This window comes from Seriola aureovittata, chromosome 11 (genome assembly GCF_021018895.1).
Source record: "Seriola aureovittata isolate HTS-2021-v1 ecotype China chromosome 11, ASM2101889v1, whole genome shotgun sequence".
Taxonomy (NCBI): Eukaryota; Metazoa; Chordata; class Actinopteri; order Carangiformes; family Carangidae; genus Seriola; species Seriola aureovittata.
This window is the reverse complement of record NC_079374.1, coordinates 22,119,936-22,145,038: the sequence shown is the minus strand read 5'-3', so window position 1 is coordinate 22,145,038 and position 25,103 is coordinate 22,119,936. Positions and strand designations below refer to the sequence as shown.

General features: G+C 40.0%; 2 protein-coding genes across 2 annotated transcripts; one reads left to right on the top strand and one right to left on the bottom strand.

The window, feature by feature from the left end:
• Positions 1-468: 468 nt before the first annotated feature.
• Positions 469-11,796, bottom strand: LOC130178058 (lactase/phlorizin hydrolase-like). The gene is made up of 17 exons (XM_056390154.1): positions 11,181-11,796; positions 10,695-10,765; positions 9,307-9,384; positions 9,116-9,209; positions 8,183-8,264; positions 7,410-8,049; positions 6,679-7,327; positions 4,993-6,546; positions 4,628-4,896; positions 4,238-4,528; positions 3,937-4,135; positions 3,376-3,578; positions 3,125-3,231; positions 2,738-2,869; positions 2,359-2,582; positions 1,994-2,230; positions 469-1,377 (listed from the first exon to the last, which is right to left on the bottom strand). The coding sequence occupies exons 1-17, from the start codon at positions 11,794-11,796 to the stop codon at positions 1,166-1,168; spliced, it is 5,658 nt and encodes a 1,885-aa protein (XP_056246129.1). The 3' UTR covers positions 469-1,165.
• Positions 11,797-13,723: 1,927 nt separating this feature from the next.
• Positions 13,724-24,885, top strand: LOC130177678 (lactase/phlorizin hydrolase-like). The gene is made up of 16 exons (XM_056389595.1): positions 13,724-14,300; positions 14,872-14,930; positions 15,423-15,427; positions 16,915-17,599; positions 17,682-18,330; positions 18,463-20,016; positions 20,311-20,579; positions 20,757-21,047; positions 21,299-21,510; positions 21,942-21,957; positions 22,263-22,436; positions 22,667-22,773; positions 23,064-23,195; positions 23,322-23,545; positions 23,701-23,937; positions 24,174-24,885. The coding sequence occupies exons 1-16, from the start codon at positions 13,724-13,726 to the stop codon at positions 24,392-24,394; spliced, it is 5,412 nt and encodes a 1,803-aa protein (XP_056245570.1). The 3' UTR covers positions 24,395-24,885.
• The last annotated feature ends 218 nt before the right edge of the window (positions 24,886-25,103 follow it).

Here is a 25,103-nt window from a genome sequence, read left to right as displayed (position 1 = left end):
AAAGGATATAATAAACAGCTGGCTCAGTTAAACTAGATAAAAGATCAATACAGTGATTAAAAGAGACTTGGGTGTGTCATATTTACTGTGGGTAAAGTTGACATCAGACAAACTTTGCACATGTTCCTACAGGTAGAGGACTTGAGGTGGTGCACTAGTGTGTGAATGGTTGCCATGATTTTACTGCTCCATTTAGTCAGATCAACAGTAAACCTCTCTGGCATCACAGGTGGGAGAATAGGGTCTGCTTCACAGGATTATTTATGTTAAAAGATTTAAAATGAGAAGGTCTGTATCTCCCCCAAATCCATTTGTACTGAGGATTACGCAAACTAAAGTTTTAAAATGCCATGCACTATAAAAGAGCAGCAGCCCCGAAATATGCAACTGAAAGTTTTTTTCCTAACGAACAAATTCAGCATCCTGACACCAAACTGATGATTAGTAACAGAAAATACAGCCATTATTGTGCAATGCAAGAGATCTCACTTCTGCAAGTCACGTTGCAGTATTTCATGTATGGTGCAATATCTTGTTTCACAATGTAAGTGCAGCTAATACTCATATACTTAGGGTTTCTAACAACACAAAAAACAGTTCAAGACCTCTCTGGATCATATTGTGTAGGGCCAGAAGGTGGTGTTATATTTGATATGTCTGTGTTCAAAAACAAATCATGAAATATTTAATAAGGTAGGTAATAATGTAGTTTTATGTAATGCGATATTCGGTGGGTATGTTTTGGAAATAATATGGTTGGTAGCCAAAATGAAATGATCCTCTCCTATTTAAAAGCCTCTCCCTGCAGGCGTTGCAGTGGTTGTGTTTCTTCTGGTTGCCAAATGTTCTCAGGGGGGGTGGGGTGGGCGGTTTATGGAGGCTATAAAGAAACCACAGCATATCTATTAAAAATACTTAGGTGGCAAATTTGTTATCCACCAGCCACTGGTAGAATAAAGTTAAAAGGTGTGAGTGTGAGACTGCGGTTGGAATCAAAAAGTCTTTGGTGTTTTTTTTGTTTTTTTTACTTCAAAACATGTTATTTTCAACTTTATTAACATGCAGGAAATTTTATAAAATGGTGTTTATATTAAGATGCAGTACAGACATTTACTGATACATTTTGCTGTATGTTGGACTTCCATACAATTCAGCATGACTGTTATCAAAATTTCATCTTCATGTCGAAAGTTTTTAAATAATGTTTTCTCTTGGATTGTTTTCTTGCCATAAAGAAGCAAAAGGATGAACAAACCGCTCCGAGCATTGCAACAATCAGCAGAGCAAAAGTGGTGTTAAGTCCGACCTCAGCATCACTGGTGGACAGCTCCATACCCAGGAATCTCACAGCGTCATCAGTCATCGGCGCACTTGTTCCTGCAGAAAAGACACTGAGGTCATATTCATTTTGAACAGATTGCTAACAGTAACTGTACTTCTACCATCACTAAATCTTGTGTTCTATTAAAGCAATGCTTATTTTCTTTTTTGTTGAGAGTTAGCTGAGAAGATCCATACCACTCTTAAGTCACTACATTAAATGTGAAGCCGCAGCTGTTAGCCTTAGCTTAGCATAAAGACTGAAATCATGAATAAACCTCTAGACTCGCTCTGTCCAAAGGTAACAAAACCCACCTACCAGCACCTCTAAAGCTTCCCCATTAACATGTTATATCTCTTGTTTAATACACTGACAAGACTCCAGGAAGTCTGTGCTCGTGATTAAGAAATCTGGCACACAACTGCTACTTTTTGGTTTTCTTTTTTTTTTCCCCCCAGATTAAAGAGATATAATAAATTTAATTAGTGCTTTAATTATTGAGCTTTAAAATTATTGTGCTGGCTGATGTCATGCTAAGTTAACAGTCTACTGGCTGTTGCAGTAGATACTGTATATACTGTTACATAATTAATTTAAGTAATGCTTTTAGAGCTTCAGTTTCTCACACTGATCAATTAAAACAGGTATCTGAGCAACTCTGCTTCAATTTACCTTCAGGCACAGGGTTTAGACACTCATGGGGCCCTGAGGTGGGGTCAGGGAATCCGTTGCAATTGATGATGGTAGAGTAGACGGCAACAGAGGTCTTGGCCACGCGAGGAAGTTTAGGGTCTGATCGATTGACGTAGAAAAGGCCAAATCTCTCTGAAAAGCCAGTGGCCCATTCTAGGTTGTCCATCAGAGACCAAGCTGTGTAACCACGGATATCGACATCGTCTAGCAAATAAGCTGGAAGGAGAAAACAAACAGCTTTGGGAATGCAAATGCACACTATCTTTACTGTCAAATTGTTGGTAATTGTCTCTCTCAGCCTGACCTAATCCTAATTATATTCAATGAAAGTTGTAGTTTCATACCTTTCAGCACCTGGTTGATGTATTTTTCATAGTAGTAGCTCCTGTGAATATCATTTAGGTCAATAGGCCCACGCTCTGACATGCCATTCTCAGTGATGATAATAGGTGGATTTCCATATTCCTCCTTAATAAAGTTTAAAATCCTCCGGAATCCAAATGGTGAGACCTTCAGCCAGGATGAGCCTGAATCCAGCCAGATACGATCAGCTATTGTCCCTGCACCCCTGTGAGCATCAAATCAGTTAAATTATGTTATTTCCAATATATTGAAGTTGTACATTTGAAGTTAAATATATGTAAATATTACTTATTAGCTAAATAAATAACCAGTGTATAGCTCATGAGGTTACTGTACTGTGGGAATGTAGTTCTTGCTTACCTGTCAGCATCATAGTGCTGAAGGTTTCCATAGTTCACAGGGAATGCCAGGACAGTGGTGTAATGGTTGAAGCCAAAATAATCATAGGTACCCTTAATTCTCTTTATCTCCTCAGGAGTAAACTCAGGCAGCCTAGAGAAAATGAAGTGAAATAGGTGAATTTACCTGATAATTGTAATATGCAAAGCACCACTGGTTATAACCATATGCCATTATAGTAAAAAAAAAATTCATGTTGCCAATTATAGGTACTTCTTAATTGGTTTTAAAGGTAACTACATAGTAAAGACTTCATAAAAATAAAACAAGAGAGTTATTTTATCTTATGTTACACATGACGATTTCCATTATTTCTCTTTCAGAATTAATCATTAGTTTTTATAATACCGAGATTTTGGCAGACCAGCAGCTAAGCTTCGCTCTCGAATGATTGTCTTCATCATGTCACTGTAGTCTCCATTAAATATGGGATGGGCAAACCAGCCAATATAGAACTGTACAGAGACACACAACAGCTATTAGAGACTCCAACTATTGCCATATATGTCTGTAGTAAAATATGAAAAGAATGAGCATACAGAAGAAGAGCCTGCAAACTATAAACTGTAAAAATCCCTTTTTTTCTTTTTAGATTATACCTGCACCACACGTCTCGCAGCATCAATGTCCTCCTGCTTGTAGGGATTTCTGGGTTCTGACCAGTCAGAGTTGATGGTGATTGAGATAATTCCTTTCTGTTTGGCCCGGTATTTGTCATTATAGAGGTGCCAGGCCTCAGCATGAGCTTTAAGCAGGTTGTGACCCACAATGTAGGGCAGAGTGCCTGGTCGGAAACTGATCCCTGAACACACACAGAGTAATAGCCACATTTGCAGATTTGTTTAGCTATGTGCTTTTTGTCACTGTGGTTTAGAAAGATCTAGAAAGTTAAAGTAAGTTAAAATTAAAGATTGGTTTACAAAAACAGATTCAGTTTCAAAATATACAGATTATAATCTTGAACTTGGCCACAGTTTTAGTTTCCTTAATGATCTTATTTCTCGTGCCACTTGCAGTAGAAGAAAATGATAAACAGCAGTGCTAGTTAGCAATACTGTTTTGATCAAATTCCATTTTTAACCTATTTTTCTCACCAAACAAACAGACATGCATTGGTGTGAGATATAGTATAAAATGGAAAGCATTGCATAAAGACATACCTGGGGCAGCTGCGCCATAGCCATGGCCTACGTTGGCTATATTGTATGGCTCATTAATGGTGATCCAAAATTTGACTTTGTGGCCAAGGCGGCTAAAGATGAGGTCAGCAAAATCCTTAAATTTGGCAATAATCGTCTCATTCTCCCAGCCCCCAATATCCTGCAGAGCTTGCGGAAGATCCCAGTGGTAGAGTGTGATCTGACAGCAAACATAATCAAGATTTACCAAATTTAATTAACTTTTCTATTGTAAGCATTTCTTGAGATGCTGGCAAAGACTACAAGAATTATGGAGTTATACATGAGGCTTGATGTTTGCAGCAAGCAGTGCATCCACCAGTCTGTGGTAGTAGTTGAGTCCAGCCTCATTGATGTGCTTGGTAGTGCCATCAGGAAGCACCCTCGGCCAAGATATGGAGAAACGATAATGGGTCACCTTAAGTTGCCTCAATATAGCAACATCCTCCTCTACTTTATTGTAACTGTCACAGGCTATGTCCCCACTGTCATCATTGAACACTCGGAGAGGAGTGTGAGAAAACTTATCCCAGATGCTTAGACCTTTTCCATCTGCTCTCCATCCACCTTCAATCTGAAAACAGTAAAAGTAAAATAGACATTGAAGTAGACAAAATCAGAGTCAGGAGTATACATGCAATTCCCTGATCAGGCATTGATCTAAACAGTTCACCTGGTACGATGCTGTTGCAGTACTCCAAATGAAATCTTTGCGGAAATGTCCATAGAGCATCTTCTCATCATCTGGTGAAGGGAAACCATTGTCCTTTACGACCTGGTAGTAGAAATGAGCTGAGTACTTGGGTGTCCTTGGCCGATGTGGGTTGGTGAAATCCACATGGTGTAACCCAAATCCAACTTTGTACCCATTAAGCCACTCAAAGGAATCCATGAGGGATGTTGCTATGTATCCTTTCACCTTCACACCATCAAGGTCATAGGCTGTTATCAAAACACACACAAGGAAATAAATGATCTAAAATTCTAAACAGTTATGACATTCATTAATATTTAGCTTAAGAAATCTAGTTAATGTACCTTTGAGAGCCTCATCAACATAGGTCTTGTAATAAAATACTCTAGCAGAGTCATCCCAAGTTGTCTTGGATTCTGTAGCTACACCATTCTCAGTAATGTAAATCTCTGGATCTCCATACTCCTCTTTGATCCAGTTGAGGAGTCTTCTCAAGCCCCATGCTACAGCTCTCTGCTTACTGATTGCAGTAGTTGGTGAATCACCTTCCTCTTCTTCTGACAAATCCCGGTCATATTCATAAGATTGTGGGGTAAGTCTCAAGGTAGCATGACGTGCAATCTTTGTAGTATAGTGATTTACACAGAACATGTCAGCAGTTCCCCTGATGAAGCTCTTTTCTTCCTCAGTGAAGAAAGGTAGTCTTGACTCTGAAAGACCTTGGAGTTCACTTTTGTTTCCAACTTGCCACTTCATTGCATCAGGATAGTCACCATTCTTGAAAATAGGGTGTGCAAACCAGCCCAGTTGGAACTGAAGAGCGCGGTCAGCAGCTGCCACTTCTCTGGGAACGTTAACATCTTTAGGTTCAATCCAAACAGCATTTAGGGCAATGGATACTAGACCACCTTGGGATTTGCGATACTTATTGTCATATGTGTGGTAGGCCTTGGCGTGAGCCTTTATCAGGTTGTGTGCAACTCTATATGGAGCAAGTCCTGGCTTTTTAACATTTGGTGGAATCTGTCCAAGTCCATATCCTGACCATGCAATTGTGTGAGGCTGGTTGAAGGTGATCCAAAATTTCACTCTGTCTCCAAAAGTAGCAAAGCAGAAGTCACAAAAGTCATTAAAAATGTTAATCATATCCACATTGTCCCATCCACCGAGGGTCTGCAAAGCTTGAGGGAGGTCCCAGTGATAGAGTGTCACCGTGGGTGTAATATTATATGCTACAAGGCCATCAATGAGTCTATTGTAGTAGTCAACACCTCTCTGGTTCAGTGAGGTACGCTGACCATCAGGAAAGATCCTGGACCAGGACAGAGAGAATCTGTAGGACTTCACCCTCAGAGCTCGTAGCATGTAGAGGTCTTCATCAAGTCTGTGGTAGCTGTCACAGGCCACATCTCCACTGGGATTACCAGGAATACTGCCAGGTTTATGGGTGAATGTATCCCAGATGCTGGTCCCCTTCCCATCTGCATTCCAGCCACCTTCAATCTGGTAAGCTGATGACGATACTCCCCAACTGAAGCCTTTTGGGAAGGTACCATAGTGGTAGAGTTTTCTCTGAAATTTGCTTTGTTTTGAGAATTTCCTCCAGACATCCATGGCTTGTGATGGGACGGTGGAGGGTGGCATTGAGGAAACTTTATTTGACCTCATGTTTTTCAGTTCTGGTGCATGTACCATCAGGCTTTTGGAAGCAAAACCATTTTTCTCAATGACTTGGGAGTAAAAGTAGGCAGATTGCTTTGGAGTCCTGGGTCTGTCAGGCAGGTCAAAGTTGACATGGTGGAGTCCAAAGCGTTTACTGTATCCTTGTGGACCCTCAAAGCCATCCATGAGTGACTGGACAGTAAACTGGTGCACATTTACTCCATCCAAATGTATAGCTGTTGAGAGAACAAAGACATTGAGCCACTAAAACTCATTTAACATGACCTTGTATGACAAGTCTTCAAAAGCTTAAAGTAGAAAACACATATGTAATCAGGTATTTAAAGGGTCCAAGACACAAAGCATACCTTTCAAGGCCTCATTGATGTAACTCCTCATGTACTCTATTCTGCTGGTGTCATTGAAAGTGTCCCCACTGTGCTCAGTAGGCATCCCATTCCCAGTTATGTGGATTGGCACTTTGGTAACGTTCAAGTATTCTGTGGAAATGTAGTTTAGAAGCCTTCTGAGACCCCATGGTGCTGAATAAATCCAGTCAGAAGCTGTAGAGGACCATGATGGGTCCACATGTGCCTGGAGGTCACCAACCCCCTGAATACCAGGGGTGCAGCCTCCATCACTCTTGTTGACCAAACGGGAGGTATAGTGGTTTAACCCTAAAAAGTCAGCTGTTCCATGTATCCTCTTTCTCTCTTCAGAAGTGAAAACTGGAAGTCTTGCAGGCTCAGAGTGGGGACACTCTCTTCTTTTCTCTTCAATCTGAGTCTTGAGTGTTGCAGGATAATCTCCATCTACAAATATGGGATGTGCAAACCAGCCCAGCATGAACTGCAGGTAGCGATCTGCAGCTGCTATGTCTTCAGGTCTGGACGGGTCCATGGGCTCAGCCCAGTCAGAGTTCAATGCAATGCCCACTTTCCCTCCTTGTTTCATCCGGTACTTGTCATTGTAGACATGCCAGGCCTCAGCATGGGCCTTGAGCAGATTGTGAGTGACCTGAAAAGGCAAAACTACTGAGTGCACCAGAATAACAATGAAACAGTCTATATTTACATTAGAGTAATGATATTACTCTCACCTGATAGGACGCGACCACATAGTCCTTTACTCCAGGGGGGTGTTCGCCAGTGCCATAGCCAGCATGGCTCACCACCCAGGGGCTACTGAATGTGTTCCAGGTCTTGACCCTGTCTCCAAACCTGACGAAGCAAAAGTCTGCATAGTCCTTGAAGGCTTCAACAATGGAAGTGTTGGTCCATCCACCATTGTCCTGAAGTGCCTGAGGCAGATCCCAGTGGTAGAGAGTGACCACAGGTTGTATGCCAGATTCAATGAGTGCATTGATGAGCTTGTCATAGTAGAGAGCCCCTTTTTCTGATTGGCTGCCTCTGTGGCCTGAGGGGAAAATACGAGCCCAGGAGATGGAAAACTGGTAGTTGTTGACATGAAGACCTCTCAGGAGGTAGACATCGTAATCCACCTTGTGGAAACTGTCACAAGCTAGATCAGCTGTCTGATTCGCACTGGCTAGGCCTTCGTGACCAAAGTGGTCCCAAATGGTCTCTCCCTTTCCACCTTCTGACCAGCCACCTTCAACCTTGAAGGACTCACTGGAAGTGGCCCATTGGAAGTCAGCAGGGAAGGATTCTATGAGGAAAGCATCTCGCTCTGTTGTAGTTTGGGCCTCAAACTTATCCCACACACTCTGATAATTGTTTCTGAACCCTGTCATCCCTGTGTCGCCTTCAATGCTGTCAGTTTTGGAGAAATTAAGGTCATGAAACTAAAATAAACGAGGAATCCTTTGACATACTTAGGAAGAAGTGCATTTTTATCAAGATAAACTCTTACCTGGCCTGCTCCTCCATGTCCAGCTTACCCAACATGTCCTTCATGTCACATCCCACAATATTCAGGTCTTTGTTGTTCAGTACTGTGTTAACAACAGAGTTACAGACATTAGTCATTTAAGTTGATGGTCTCATATAACTACTCAGCTTTTTGAAATTTCTTTACCACAGTCAAATTGTAATGACCTTTTTTTTTTTACATTAAACAATATGCTGAGACATTAAACAGACTGCTGAACCTATTGTGTAATTAACTGTAATTCTGCTGTTTGATGCATGAAATACAAAACCAATTTGTAAGGCTCTGTGCCACCTAGCAGATGATCTCTCTTGTAAAACTTTATTGGCCCATAGCAAGAACAATTTACACAAATCACTGCCATATGATAACCTTTATGATTATTGTACTGTAAATGTTTATGATATTGCAGTTTACAACAGGCTAGCCTTGGCTAGCCTCAATCATTATCTTCTTTGATCATTAAAAACACATTGATTCAAATAGGGTTGTTGTTGTTATGATGTTACTTACAATCTGTTAATAGTTGCATTTACTGCAAATTGTGTTACAATTGTGGTGAAAGTTCACAACAGATTTTCCACCTTAAGCACAATGCACTTACTCTAGAGATTATTTTGATAGCATGCATCAGCTGCACACATTATTCAGTGAAATTGGAATAATCTTTAATTTTAAAAAAATTGTCACTATAACAGTACAGACTTTGTTGGAGAAGCAGTATTGTAACATAGAGAGGTAGTGGCAATTTTTACATATACAAATACAAATACATTTTATACTAATTAGATAAGTAAGATACTTCCAAGTAGTAATATACATATATACATATATGTATATTACTATGTGTGTGTATATATATATATATATGGATAACAGAGTAATATTAAGTGAGTTGTAATGACATTACTGTACCTTGCAGGAAATCCCCAAGGAGCTGGAACTGACTGTAGGAACAATCATGAACAGTCATCTTGTATATCAGGATAGGCAAGTTCCCACTGGACATCTACAACATAACAAAACATGCATGGGGTTGCAGTGTCGTAGCAATGAAAGCTATGAAATTCAAAGTGAAAAGTAACACCTTGTCATGTTCACTGTACCTGTAAGCTCCTCAGTTCCTTTGTAAAGCTTGATGTGGAGGCACAGTTATATTCAATTTGCACTGACAGGAAATCCATCTGGTCCAAAGATACAAAATAGTTTGATATCAAACTCCTGTCCATTCATGAAAAACAAGTTGCTTGTGCAGTTAAATCCATTTGAGACTAACTGTTTTAACGCATGGTTTCTGATTGGTAAATACGTCTATGAAAATTCCCAAAATGTACAACTTTTATTTTCAAATCTATTATTATTTTAAATAGTTTTTCTGAAGAATATCCCAGTAGGATGTTGCACCGGGTAACAGCAGGCATTAGAGACAGAGCAGATAAACACCTCGGACAGGTTGACAGTCTGCCATAAAACAAATACATGCAAACACCTGGCCATTAGAGTGTCCACAGAAATAAAATAGAAATAAATGTCCACAGAAAGAGCCTAGATTTTTCACACAGAAAAGATGCACACATACACAGACAGATACAAAATGCACACAGACCTAATTTGTGTTCATGTAAAATAGGTAGGTAAAACTGAGGGTTTTGTTGTTACGATGAGTGTCCACAGGAGGGCAGAGACAGGCACAGGTAAGATATTGCTGACACATGATCTTTAAGCGTGTATTGTTCAAGAGTTAAAATAAGGAGAGGCATAAAATGTTTTTAAAGGTTTTCAACATTCTTTCCAGCATAGATTTACTACTAGGATCTTGTCTAGATTCAACCATTATTTCCTGTACAGAGGGGAAGGCTGACAGGGAGGCCACATCAGTAAAACGGATCATGTGCTGCAGTCTGACCATACAAACAACTGTGGGAAGCTCTGCATTAGAGATGGAAAGATGGAAGCTTTACATGAAGGAAAACATTGTATTATATCAGTTGAAATACTGTATGTTAAATCTAATGAGAAAAAAAGTAGAATTTTGGTCCGTTCTTAAAGAAATTTGGTAGATATATATAGTCTTTCTCTTCTGAAAGAACAAAAGGAGATAGTAAAAAGGGGGTCAGCCCTATGTTCCCACATTTCTTAGAACTTTTTTTTCACAGAAATTTTTGAAAATTAGGGTTAGGGCTGTGGGAATATAGGGTTAGGGTTAGGGCTGTGGGAATATAGGGCTGTGGGAACATAGACACGCTCCCGTAAAAAGTAGGGCCAAAAATATAAGCTGAAAAGAGGTTGTTTTTCTGCCAATAATAAAGTTTATTGGTTAGTAACAAATTTTGCTTCCATTTATACAGGTGGAATTCAAGATTGACATAATATCCGCAAAAAATCTGGAAAATTTCTCTTAATAACATTGTTAAAACCATATCTAATGTTAATTTACTTCTGAAAGTTACTACTGAAAGTTCAAAAGGCACATATACAGGAGGACAGATCTTACTGTTGTTGAAGCTTTGATCTGAGAAATAATGGCTACATCTCTAGCTCTCAACCCAATTGACAGATGCCTCCCTGTGAACATACAAGCATGAAGACATTCTTAACACAATGTAATATCAGGGCCATATATGGCAGACTTCAGTTTCCTATCAGCTGAGCAGAAAAACACCTTTTTCTTTTATTGATCTCACCTGGACTGATTACTGACATAGGCATGATAATCTACACATGCAATCTGAGCACACAGGTTAGTCTAATGGGGTGAAGGGTCCAGCTGGTCATAAAGTAATCATAATTCTCAAGACACATTGAAAAGGCAATTTATATTTTAACATATTAATGATTACATAATATTCTTAATCATTAAGTTAATTCTTTTTCTATTTAACTATAAAAAATAGTGAGAACTGACCAACCCTGAAAACATCAACTAAGTCAGTTAATCATATCTTTAATCGTCTCCTCTTCAGCTGTTGGTTTTACCCACCTGTGTCAGGAGACCATTGATGGTAGAGCTGGTAAATGTTCCTGTTGAGCTGGAGGACATTTTGCAAAGGTTTGGAAACATCTGCAGAGTCCAAGTCATGCCAAACATTATCCAAATCACTCAGTGTCACCCATGAGTGTGCCAGTGCTCCGAACTCCTGAAAGGCAAACTCTGCATACTGCTGAAACATATCCACCAGCCCCTGGCTCTCCCAGCCTCCATACTTTGATCTCAGAGCAACTGGCACTGTGGAATCATGAAGAACAACCAGAGGTTGAAGGCCCACCTTCAGCAGCTGTCTCAGCAGGGTCTGGTAACAAGTAACCACAGCCTGTTGGGGCTGGCTGGGGAGGCCTGCAGGTAGAAGCTGAGCCCACGACAGCGGCACTTTGAAGTGAGTCACTCCTCTGCTCTGGAGGTACTGAAAGTACTGTCTAGAGCCAGGAGGTATGGGATGACTGCAGTCAAAGGCTTCATTCACCCCACTATCTGAACTTAGCTGTTTTGTCAGAGGGCCAGCAAGAAGCATGAAGTCCTCCTGCCCATTCACCCCACTGCTCCAGCACTCACACACACACAAGCCGTACAGACACACAACCCACCACAGGTTCTTCATTGTGGCTCGAAAAGGATTGAGTGATATTATCCGCTGATAGCAACACTCTTTAAATCAGTAGTGTTTTCTTGTTATTGCATTGTTACACAATTAAGATCAATATCACATCCAGGTGGTGCAATTTATAGTGTTTTTATTACAGCTATGTGATAATCAGGCAGACTCTGGACTCACATGTCAGGTTATTACTGCATCCCTGTCTTCTGCTTGTGTTTCGGGCTCATGTAATATGCAGTTGCAAACTGCTTTTTTAATAAAACGTTGCGCCGTTTTTTTTTTTTGTTGCATGCAGGTAAAGCAGCAGCTGACTTCTGAGATTTAGATGGTTGGTATTTGTGTCACAAAGGACGAGAATACTAAACTGGTAGACTAAATATAGACATAATATATTTATGTTTGTATATATTTGCATGTTACCTGTGGGTTTTTCGTTATTCATATTTAATGGATTTAATTCAGCTACATTATACAGTGTATTTTGATGCACACGCTGCTGAAAGGGGAAGACCTGCACATCCTGCAAGCAGCTGGAAGACATGATTGATTCATCTTGCTACAAACACTGTGCCAATCACCTTTAAATTAGTATCTTGATTTGCATGTGTACTTGATGAAAGTAATTCTGAATAAAGTCAGCAGTCATAAACATTGTTTATGTATTTTTAAAGGCGACTTTGTACATTTGCAAATGTGCTGTACAGACGGCGCTGACAACACTTCCGCCTCAACACAAAAAAAAATCCCTCTGTGTTAAAATAGATGACACAAAGTAACACCTCTACAATAACCACCTCTGCCTCTTTAGACTTTTCAAGGTACAATGTTGAGTAAGAGTTTGATAGCCAGTATAATAAATTTCATTACTCCATGATATGCTGGCACGGATGTGGATAAAAAAACATAAAAACAACTTGCATTTCAGCTGCCAAAAGGAACTTTTTATTTTTTATTTATTCATATTCTGAAGATTCCTTTTTCTTGTGCAATTAAAAAAATCACCTCAGTTCACTGGAATTTCTGTTGTAAGAAACTGATTTACAGGAAAGTCATTGTGCCTGAAGATAATATAACTAGAATTACCACCAATCTATCAAGCTGCAGTTTTGCATACATGTCTGTGTAGCCGTCATGATTACAGCCTTTATCTGCAGCGACTTCACAAACCCTTGGGAATTTGTATTATCTTTTTCTATCAGAACTCAGGATGAACTCTTTTCCTAGAAGCCCAAACAGTTGATTACCTTACCTGTCAATAAAATTCACACAAGACAGATGGACAAAATTACTTTTTACTTTGGCCCATATAAATAGATAGAGAGTTTGTTTTTTTGTTCTATTCTGCCGTAATTTTGTCATTTTAAATACATGTTTTCCCTGAAGTCTTTACCACTGTAATATTGACTTTCATATTGCATCCATGTGGCACAAAAATCTGGGTTTTTGTTTTCATTTTAGTAGTAACTATAAAAAAAGGAATCAATATTTATAATATTATATATAAATATATATATAATGGTTGAAATTTTGTGGTTTCTAATGAATAAAAATAAATTATTGGATATACTATACTATAAAATATTATACTGAGATATTATGGTTTTGCCACACTGTTTGACAAACAAAACTATAACCAGCCTCTCTATGGACATTTAATGTGACACCTAGTAAACCAAATTGTGTCCTTTATTTTTTTCTACTATTTTCTCCTTGACCTCAGATGTTAGTTACCATAAATCTGTTCTGCCTCCTGTTTGACCCTTTGTATTTTATCAGAAGTTTTCAAGGCTGTGGCCACTCTTAACAAACACACCATAAAGCCTCATGGCTGTGGTGACCCCAGCATACAGTGGTGAATATTAACTGAAACAGGGCTTCTATAAAAGCTTAGCTACCCAAGGGCTCGATCACTTCCCCTCGCTCTGACAATATGTCGCTGCTGGGGAAACTTCTCCCTCTGTGTTTGATAACTCTGTATGGGTGCATGTGCCAGAAACATGATGGTCAACATCAGGCCATGTTTCTTGCGGGTCCTATGACCAATGAGCATGTGCTGGACACCTTTGACTGCAGTCATCCCATACCTCCTGGCTCTAGACAGTATTTTGAGAATCTCCAGAGCAGAGGAGTGACTCACTTCAAAGTGCCGCTGTCATGGGCTGAACTTCTACCTACAGGCCTCCCCAGCCAGACCCAACAGGCTGTGGTTACTTGTTACCAGACCCTGCTGAGACAGCTGCTGGAGGTGGGCCTTCAGCCTCTGGTTGTTCTTCATGACTCCACAGTGCCAGTCGCTCTGAGATCAAAGTATGGAGGCTGGGACAGCAAGGAGTTGGTGGACATTTTTCAGCAGTATGCAGAGTTTGTGTTTGGGGAGTTTGGAGAGCTGGGAGACTCCTGGCTGACACTGAGCAGTTTGGATGAGCTGAAGGGTGCTGAGCTGCACCACGCTCTCGACGCGCACACCAGGATCTATCAACGTTACCACCAGCTATTTCCTGGGAGAGGTAGGAGACCAGTATTTTATTGCGTTATGTGCTGAGTTTGGATAACAGAATGAGGAAGCCGAACATTAAAGTTTTCTTCTGTTTGGAATGGGAAAATATTAATTTGTGGTTACATATTCACTAAAAAGGGAAATATCTGTTCAGTTGTTATTTAAAAACTGAAACATGCGAATGTGCTAATATTTCTTCAACCTTTGTGCCACTGTTTTCCCTCTAATCTTCTGCTTGTGCCAATACATTACTGAAGCTTAACAAACATTCAAACACAAGCAACCATGCATGGCTGGAGAAATGAAGAGTCTTGCACAGCAATTTATGCACATTTCCCTCCAATTTTACTTACTTTATGTTTATGTTTACCCGATTTATCTTAGCTTAGAGGTTAATTACCACCACCATTAACTAAACTCCTATAAAAGGACAAAAGTAGAGTTGTTTTGACACATAATCATATTTTTTATTTTTCATCTTCTGCTGTATTGTAGTTGTCCAGCTTTATTAGATGCAGAGTGATTATGACAGTGCTTGATGAGATAAAGCTTTTCATATCTATTTACCTTATGTGCCAAAGGTAATGATAAGGAGGATGAGGTGATGCACGGGGAGGAGAATGTGTACTCAATGGAGAGGGTAAATTAATAACAGAATTTAAATATGATATGTTGCAGATGGGCAAGTATCAGTTGGGGTAAAGGGCAGTAAAATCCCAACCATCTGTGACTCCCGACAACTGGTAGGATCACACAGTCACATCAAATATAAGCTATTAAAAGAATAAAAGTAAAACTTGTGTTCGTCACTCATACTAACATAGTTATGTCATTATGTCAAAACTTCTTTTAATAGATAAAGCTATTTGATAAACATGGTTAATTTCATCTGTGTGAGATGAGAGAAAAGTAATATGGATTCCACACCCCACTACACTAACACATGCATCTCTCTCTCAGAATTATTTAGATTTCCTGTCAATTAAAGTTCAGTATGACTGCACCACTGGACAAATCCTGGCTGAGGAGCTGCAAACTGTCATGGTATATAGCTCATACGTAATAAATGGTAAGATCTTGCTGTCTTACAGTGTTACATGAACTTGTGCTGAATGTTTCTGTTTTCTTGTAGGAAAAGTGTGGAAAGAAACCAATTCTCATTTATGAGGTGAACATCAGTGTTCACTGTTCTCCTCAACACTTCCTGTCTGATACCAAAATATTAAAAGGTAATGTTTTCATTAAGAGTCAAAATCTCAGTGAATAATATTGTTTGCTTACTGTGAATTAAATTGCAAAGTTGAACACCAAATTGTATAACAGATCAATACTTTTATTTTCCTTCCTGTCAAAAATACAACTATATCTGAAATAATGTGATTATGTAAGTAATGTTTTGTACTAGTTCAGACATTTATTTATTTTATAAATAGAGCAGTTTGCACTTTTGCAATTATGTCATGTCATGAAAAATGGTTAAATGATTCAAGAATTGTAATATAGACGGATCCATGCATAGTTTATATATATAATACATTGTTATTATACTTTTACAGCGCTGAGCAATGCAGACCAAAATGTTCTTGGGTTTGACATTGGGGATATGTTACGTCCAGCTGACTCTATCTCAAGAAGGTATTATAATATAATTCATATAGAAAATGATGAATTTAATCTTATATCTTGACCCACCTCTCTTAAACTTTTGTATGTGTACATGTGTGATAATTAAATTTGTGAAGCACAAAATACACAACATGTTGTTGGGGCAGTTCAGCTGAAAAAAGGGTTATTCAGTTTTTTCCCCACAAATTTGTAGTACACAGTGTCACATTTTCACAATCCGTTTCACAAACAGGTGGCACATGAGCATACTGAAAATGACTCCTGAAGTGGGGGATGAGGTGTCGGGTTATAACAGAGGGAGTATGATGAAGACTGAAAATGGAGATGATGTTTGGTTCTAATACAGTCACTTATTTTGTCAAATATACAAATGATCATGTTTAATCTTTTTTTGTCATTATGATTAAAGGTATGATCATTTATTTTCATGATATTAGAACTTAAATATAATTGGTTTGCAGTCAGAAGTTACGGCTTATTTTTTCTAACCTTAGATGAGGAGTGATAAATACCACTGATTTTTGAAAGTACCCAAAATGTGAAAACAATGGTGTCTTGGTGTAATGGTGAGGCCAAGAGTGCATAACTATAGGAGTGTGCTTTGATTAGGGCCCACAGTAAGAAGAGAGTATAATGACAGTAGTTTTGCTCAACTGGTACAACACGGTTTTTACTGCACCTGTTATTCTTATTACATTACCTTATCTCACAATAGGTAGCTTTGTCTGTTTATGTATGTGTATATTGAAAGGGGAGGGGACTTAAATTGTTTTATTTCTATTAAAGGGGGTTCGACTGAAAATGTTTGGGAACCACTGTACTTGTTACGCTGTACTTGTTACTTATGTTTTGGCTATGTGGTTCCGTCTATAAACTGTTTTCACCAGTCCTACGCCAGTTTATGCCACAGAATATTTGTTGAATTTCTCCTGAAATATTCCCACTTCATCTCATTTTCAACATCTTGTTCTCTTTCTCTTAATGTAATCACATCAAAGTTATGTCACCTACAACAGAAACAATCTTCTAACATCGTCATGTTCCATGACCTACTGCAAAACATGGAGCAATTTTGCCACCATGACCTCATCTGAGCGAGATGCTTTCCTCATGGAATCCTTCCCTTCTGACTTCCAATGGGCCACCTCCAGTGAGTCCTTCAAGGTTGAAGGTGGCTGGTCAGAAGGTGGAAAGGGAGAGACCATTTGGGACCACTTTGGTCACGAAGGCCTGGCCTTTGCGAATCAGACAGCTGATCTAGCTTGTGACAGTTTCCACAAGGTGGATTACGATGTCTACCTCCTGAGAGGTCTTCATGTCAACAACTACCAGTTTTCCATCTCCTGGGCTCGTATTTTCCCCTCAGGCCACAGAGGCAGCCAAACAGAAAAAGGGGCTCTCTACTATGACAAGCTCATCAATGCACTCATTGAATCTGGCATACAACCTGTGGTCACTCTCTACCACTGGGATCTGCCTCAGGCACTTCAGGACAATGGTGGATGGACCAACACTTCCATTGTTGAAGCCTTCAAGGACTATGCAGACTTTTGCTTCGTCAGGTTTGGAGACAGGGTCAAGACCTGGAACACATTCAGTAGCCCCTGGGTGGTGAGCCATGCTGGCTATGGCACTGGCGAACACCCCCCTGGAGTAAAGGACTATGTGGTCGCGTCCTATCAGGTGAGAGTAATATCATTACTCTAATGTAAATATAGACTGTTTCATTGTTATTCTGGTGCACTCAGTAGTTTTGCCTTTTCAGGTCACTCACAATCTGCTCAAGGCCCATGCTGAGGCCTGGCATGTCTACAATGACAAGTACCGGATGAAACAAGGAGGGAAAGTGGGCATTGCATTGAACTCTGACTGGGCTGAGCCCATGGACCCGTCCAGACCTGAAGACATAGCAGCTGCAGATCGCTACCTGCAGTTCATGCTGGGCTGGTTTGCACATCCAATATTTGTAGATGGAGATTATCCTGCAACACTCAAGACTCAGGTTGAAGAGAAAAGAAGAGAGTGTCCCCACTCTGAGCCTGCAAGACTTCCAGTTTTCACTTCTGAAGAGAGAAAGAGGATACATGGAACAGCTGACTTTTTAGGGTTAAACCACTATACCTCCCGTTTGGTCAACAAGAGTGATGGAGGCTGCACCCCTGGTATTCAGGGGGTTGGTGACCTCCAGGCACATGTGGACCCATCATGGTCCTCTACAGCTTCTGACTGGATTTATTCAGCACCATGGGGTCTCAGAAGGCTTTTAAACTACATTTCCACAGAATACTTGAACGTTACCAAAGTGCCGATCCACATAACTGGGAATGGGATGCCTACTGAGCACAGTGGGGACACTTTCAATGACACCAGCAGAATAGAGTACATGAGGAGTTACATCAATGAGGCCTTGAAAGGTATGCTTTGTGTCTTGGACCCTTTAAATACCTGATTACATATGTGTTTTCTACTTTAAGCTTTTGAAGACTTGTCATACAAGGTCATGTTAAATGAGTTTTAGTGGCTCAATGTCTTTGTTCTCTCAACAGCTATACATTTGGATGGAGTAAATGTGCAGCAGTTTACTGTCCAGTCACTCATGGATGGCTTTGAGGGTCCACAAGGATACAGTAAACGCTTTGGACTCCACCATGTCAACTTTGACCTGCCTGACAGACCCAGGACTCCAAAGCAATCTGCCTACTTTTACTCCCAAGTCATTGAGAAAAATGGTTTTGCTTCCAAAAGCCTGATGGTACATGCACCAGAACTGAAAAACATGAGGTCAAATAAAGTTTCCTCAATGCCACCCTCCACCGTCCCATCACAAGCCATGGATGTCTGGAGGAAATTCTCAAAACAAAGCAAATTTCAGAGAAAACTCTACCACTATGGTACCTTCCCAAAAGGCTTCAGTTGGGGAGTATCGTCATCAGCTTACCAGATTGAAGGTGGCTGGAATGCAGATGGGAAGGGGACCAGCATCTGGGATACATTCACCCATAAACCTGGCAGTATTCCTGGTAATCCCAGTGGAGATGTGGCCTGTGACAGCTACCACAGACTTGATGAAGACCTCTACATGCTACGAGCTCTGAGGGTGAAGTCCTACAGATTCTCTCTGTCCTGGTCCAGGATCTTTCCTGATGGTCAGCGTACCTCACTGAACCAGAGAGGTGTTGACTACTACAATAGACTCATTGATGGCCTTGTAGCATATAATATTACACCCACGGTGACACTCTATCACTGGGACCTCCCTCAAGCTTTGCAGACCCTCGGTGGATGGGACAATGTGGATATGATTAACATTTTTAATGACTTTTGTGACTTCTGCTTTGCTACTTTTGGAGACAGAGTGAAATTTTGGATCACCTTCAACCAGCCTCACACAATTGCATGGTCAGGATATGGACTTGGACAGATTCCACCAAATGTTAAAAAGCCAGGACTTGCTCCATATAGAGTTGCACACAACCTGATAAAGGCTCACGCCAAGGCCTACCACACATATGACAATAAGTATCGCAAATCCCAAGGTGGTCTAGTATCCATTGCCCTAAATGCTGATTGGATTGAACCTAAAGATGTTAACGTTCCCAGAGAAGTGGCAGCTGCTGACCGCGCTCTTCAGTTCCAACTGGGCTGGTTTGCACACCCTATTTTCAAGAATGGTGACTATCCTGATGCAATGAAGTGGCAAGTTGGAAACAAAAGTGAACTCCAAGGTCTTTCAGAGTCAAGACTACCTTCCTTCACTGAGGAAGAAAAGAGCTTCATCAGGGGAACTGCTGACATGTTCTGTGTAAATCACTATACTACAAAAATTGCACGTCATGCTACCTTGAGACTTACCCCACAATCTTATGAATATGACCGGGATTTGTCAGAAGCAGAGGAAGGTGATTCACCAACTACTGTCATCAGTAAGCAGAGAGCTGTAGCATGGGGCTTGAGAAGACTCCTCAACTGGATCAAAGAGGAGTATGGAGATCCAGAGATTTTCATTACTGAGAATGGAGTAGCTACAGATATTAAGACCACAGTTGATGACACGGACAGAGTATTTTACCACAAGACCTATGTTGATGAGGCTTTAAAAGGTGAGTGCACACATCAGTTATTACATTTTTAGAAAAAATAATTTTTAAGAATGAATAGAAAAAAAAATCTGGCTGATATGTCCCTGTCACTTGGTCCTCTGAAATTAGGTGACACACATAATATGTCATATGATTGTTTGTCTGTGGACAAACAATCATATTCTGACTCAAATGCATCATATTCTGTGGAATTATACTATATGTATATAATTATACTGTACTAAATCAAGGCCATCTATCCACAAATGTCACCTTTTTCTGCTAATTATGTTATTTTTTTCCTAATATATGCAGCTCATAATCTTGATGATGTGAAGGTGAAAGGATACATAGCAACATCTCTCATGGATTCTTTTGAGTGGCTTAATGGGTACAAAATTGGATTTGGCCTGCACCATGTGGACTTCACCAATTCAAACCGGCCAAGGACACCCAAACGCTCAGCTCACTATTATTACCAGGTCATGAGGGACAATGGCTTCCCATTACCAGATGATGAGAAGATGCTTTATGGACAGTTTCCCAAAACCTTTAAATGGAGTACTGCCAGTGCTTCTTACCAGGTAGGCAATGCCAGCACATTGGTGGAGATCACTTCACACAGGAATGGTGGAGTGTCAGGATAGGTTTTATATTGTGTTAAATTTGGGGCAACTTTGAGGTGTCTTTCAGAGCTCCTGTAGGATGCACAGGGTCTTTCCCATGGATGGTACTATATGACTACCTTTCTTGCATTTCAGATTGAAGGGAGCTGGAGAGCCCTTGGAAAGGGACTGAGTATCTGGGACAAGTTTGCCCATACTCCTTTGAGAGTGGACAACAGTGACAATGGTGATATTGCTTGTGATAGTTACAATAAGATTGACAAGGATGTTGAGGTGCTGAAGAAGTTGAAGGTATCCCACTATCGCTTTTCTGTATCCTGGCCCAGGGTGCTTCCTGATGGCACCAACAACCACGTTAATGAAGCTGGGTTGAACTACTACCACAGATTACTGGATGCCTTGGAAGCTGCTAATATTCAGCCACAGGTAGGCGCTAGTGTTGTTGTTCATATTAAGGTACCAGACATTCAATTAATTATATAATGGTTCCCATGTGTAGGATTTGAACATTTCTGACTTCGATGGCACTTAATGGTTGTATTAAAAATGTCAGCAGTGCATGCGGGTTAAAATGAATGTTTCCTTAACAAAATACAATTTGGTCTCAAAGGGAAACATTTCACCTGTGTGAAAAGTGTACCATAATAAAGTAAACTTTTCTTTCCTCTATTTGTCAGGTCACGCTATACCACTGGGACCTTCCCCTGGCTCTACAGAAAGTTGGAGGCTGGGAGAATGAAACCATTGTACACAGATTCAGAGATTATGCTGATGTTTTATTCAGCCGACTTGGAAGCAGAGTGAAGTTCTGGATCACTCTAAATGAACCCTACATCGTAGCCAACCTTGGTTACGGATATGGAACCTTTGCTCCAGGTATTCTTTTGAGATATTCCCTTTATTAACTGATTTTTATTGATTTATTATATGATTTTTTTTTTGTATGGACCAGCACTATCTACTATAAGTTTAAAAGTTGTAGAAATTACCCACTCTCACTATCTTTGGTGCACCCCAGCCAGCATTTGTATGTTGGCCCCATAAAGGTTAAAAATGGTCTGAAATATGGCATTGCAATATGATTTGTCTGGGGGTTCCACAGTGGCCCCTGTGGAATTTCACCAGGCTGCAAGTAGGACCCAGTTGGGTTATTTATAGGAGACCCATATAGGCCCCACCTTTTCCAGTCAAGGTGGGTGATACCTGGGCATATATGTATCTGTTCTAAGCCATATGAAGTCATGCACCCAAGGATATGGGTGAACACATATGGGTCTAATGTCTACTGTAAAAGCCAGATTGGACCCACATGGACATGCTGGCTGGGACAAAACCAGTGGAGTGTCCTTAATAAAAAAAATATTATGTACATACAAAAGTAGTTTCAGACAGATAACAAATTGCCTAATGTAAACTGATCAGTTTATGTTAGAAACTCTCAAAGAAGTTAGTCATAGCTGGAAATCGGTTTTGGAAATTGTTTTTGTTGTCGATTTTGCTTAACTTTAAGATCCCTATAACAATTCTAAACCACATAAACATATCCTGTATGTGGTCTATTGGTTGTAATTGTCCTGTTTTTGAAAATCTTATAGCACTGTTAATAACACCTTGAATGTTTCAGGCATTGTGGGTAAGCAGTATATTGCAGCTCACAACTTGATCAAGGCCCATGCTGCGGCTTGGCACCTCTACAATGACAAGTACCGTGCAACACAGGGTGGCCTCATCTCCATTACCATTAATTCTGATTGGGTGGAGCCACAGAACCCACACAAGCAGGAGGATGTGGACGCAGCCAAGCGATACTTGCAGGTAAACAAATACATGTAAACACCAGAATTGAGTCTGCCACTTTGTACCTTTTTTTTTAACCTTCACAAGAAAGATAAGATTGTGTCAGGTAAATTAAAGCTAAGAAAAGCACATCTAGTGGAGAATGCTTTTTAGTGAAAACTTCTGGAATGCATTATGTTTTCCCACAAATTTGTTAGCCATAGCAGATAAACTTATAGTAACAATACAACATATGATTTATTCTGCAGTTCTTCATTGGCTGGTTTGCCCATCCCATCTTTAATGGTGATTATCCTGACTTAATGAAAACAGTCATTCGCAAAAGAAGCCTTGCTGCAGGTCTCCCTGAGTCACGGTAAATGAATGATAGTTTATTCCATCACAAGCACAGAAATATTATTGATGCATACAATGATATTTGCTATACACTTGGTGTTGAACCCTCAATCAATAAATGCATTCTGTCATGCTCTACTTACACTTCCACCACAAGTATTGTTTATGATTTGGTTCAGTAAACTAAATGTAATTGCCTGGAATTATGCACTGTAAGTGACAAATGAACATTATTTTTTTTGGTCTGAAGACTGAGAGAACATCTTTAATCAAAGATTGTGTTTTAAAAATTACCTCTTTCTAACATAGGCTTCCGGAATTCACTCCTGAGGAAATCAAGAGGATCAAAGGGACTCATGATTACTTTGGCTTTAACCATTACACCACAGTTCTTTCATCCCCTGTTGATTTGGGAAATCAGCAGGATTATGAAGGTGACAGGTAAGCTTGAATGAAAAAAAAAGACACCTTGATAATGTTTTCTCAGTTGCCTGTTTAATGGCAGATACCAAAAGTATATATGACATATTTGAGCAATGGCCAGAGAACATCCAATCCAATATCCAGGGGTACTAAAACCACACATGACCGCACCTGGATTGAATCTGGCTCCTTCTGGCTGAAGATCACTCCATTTGGATTCAGGAAAATCCTCAAGTTCATCAAGCATGAGTATGGAAACCCGCCCGTCTATGTCACAGAGAATGGGATCTCAGAGAGAGGAGCAGTGGACTTGAATGACATCCACAGAACGCACTATTATGAGAACTACATTAACCAGGCACTGAAAGGTACCATAGCCAGTAAATATTTGACAGATTTATTTGAAAAACACTATGGATAAAATATCAGTATGATAAATATATCATTTTGCATTATGAGCATTATCCTAATGGTTTTAAGTTATGTATGTGCATTTAATGTAGTCATTATTGTTGACTTTCAGCCTATGTTCTGGATGGAGTCGACCTGAGAGGCTACACAGCCTGGTCATTAATGGACAACTTTGAGTGGGCTGCAGGCTACTCTGAGCGATTTGGACTTTTCTATGTGAACCGCTCCGACCCCATGCTTCCTCGCATCCCTAAAAACTCAGCCTCTCGCTACGCCTCCATCATCAACTGCAATGGCTTCCCAGATCCAGCCATTGGGCCCCATGAGTGTTTGAACCCTGAAACTGAAGGTAATGTAATGCCAAGTCCATAGACCCAAAAACAATGTATGAAGTAGTGCTGCCTCTGATGTTAATCCTGGGAAACATTCTTTCAACAGCACGCAAATTGTACACTACGAAAACTAATATACATTTTTGCTGATCTAAATGCAAATATTATCTTAATCACAGGAGTATTGATGACATTTTTCTTGTTTCTTGTCCCTGTCTTGCAACAGTTACAAGTACCCCCACTGTGACCACAGAGAACACTGCTCCTGCAACTGTTCCCGTTATGCCTCCGAACATGGTGGACTTCTTGGGTCTGGAACTTTCATCTCATGATGCTGAAGTAGCACTTTACATCACCTTTGTGTTTCTTCTTGTAAGTGTAATAGGGATCGTCTTTGTTGTGTATGGGCTCATGAAAACAAAAAGGAAGTTAAAGAGAGCAGCTGTGGAATCTGTAAAGATGGAAAGAATGTGAGGAAGGTTTTGGAAAGGAGTGAAATCTCCATTAACGGTCAAGGGCGATCTGTCAGTTTTTGTCTGCTTTTGATGGATCCAGATCAGGTTCTAGATAGACACCTGGGTTGCTGATAAATTCATGGTTTCCCATTTAGATACCAGCATAAAGACCATATAACTTTTTAATAAACAGCTTTTTGTTAAAAGTGGCGGATTACAAGCATGCCCAGAATAAGATACGCAATTTTTTATTAAGGTAATTGAAAATAATATTTCTAAACACTGTGTATTTCTAATTTAATACATGTAAAAAAAATGTGTATGGTTATATGTTATTTGCTTCACTCAGTCGCTCCAGTCCCTGTTTTATTACAGTAGTTTCTGTGCTTTCACTTGAGGCTGTACAAAAAAACAGTCTCTGAATATTGGACCCATGGGTCTGTCATCCAGTTTCTCAGTGTAATGTTGTGATCATTACAGCTTCAGTGTTTACAATACTGATTTTGTGAAATAAAGACTATACCTGCACTGCTTTCAGATGCTTGTGTCAGTGTCAATGAATGACCTCTGGATGGCGCCAGTAAATCATTTTCTTACTGTTCACTGGCTTTGATGCTGTTGCTCTCATCTGTAGCAGTTTCATATTTGTTAAATATACATAAATATTTAACTGAAACAAAAACGAAGGCTAAATAAGGTTAAAGACTGCCATAAGTAAACCCAAAAAA

What these genes read in the sequence shown, in the direction of transcription:
- LOC130178058 (XM_056390154.1), bottom strand. Translation starts at nt 11,796, where the DNA reads ATGAAGAACCTGTGGTGGGTTGTGTGTCTGTACGGCTTGTGTGTGTGT. An exon ending in CTGCAAACATCAAGCCTCAT is followed by an intron (nt 4,136 to 4,237) that starts GTATAACTCCAT and finishes GTTTGCTGTCAG; the next exon opens with ATCACACTCTACCACTGGGA. An exon ending in CTATGGCGCAGCTGCCCCAG is followed by an intron (nt 3,579 to 3,936) that starts GTATGTCTTTAT and finishes GTGTGTGTTCAG; the next exon opens with GGATCAGTTTCCGACCAGGC.
- LOC130177678 (XM_056389595.1), top strand. Translation starts at nt 13,724, where the DNA reads ATGTCGCTGCTGGGGAAACTTCTCCCTCTGTGTTTGATAACTCTGTAT. An exon ending in CTGCCAGTGCTTCTTACCAG is followed by an intron (nt 20,580 to 20,756) that starts GTAGGCAATGCC and finishes CTTGCATTTCAG; the next exon opens with ATTGAAGGGAGCTGGAGAGC. An exon ending in TTTGAACCCTGAAACTGAAG is followed by an intron (nt 23,938 to 24,173) that starts GTAATGTAATGC and finishes CTGTGACCACAG; the next exon opens with AGAACACTGCTCCTGCAACT.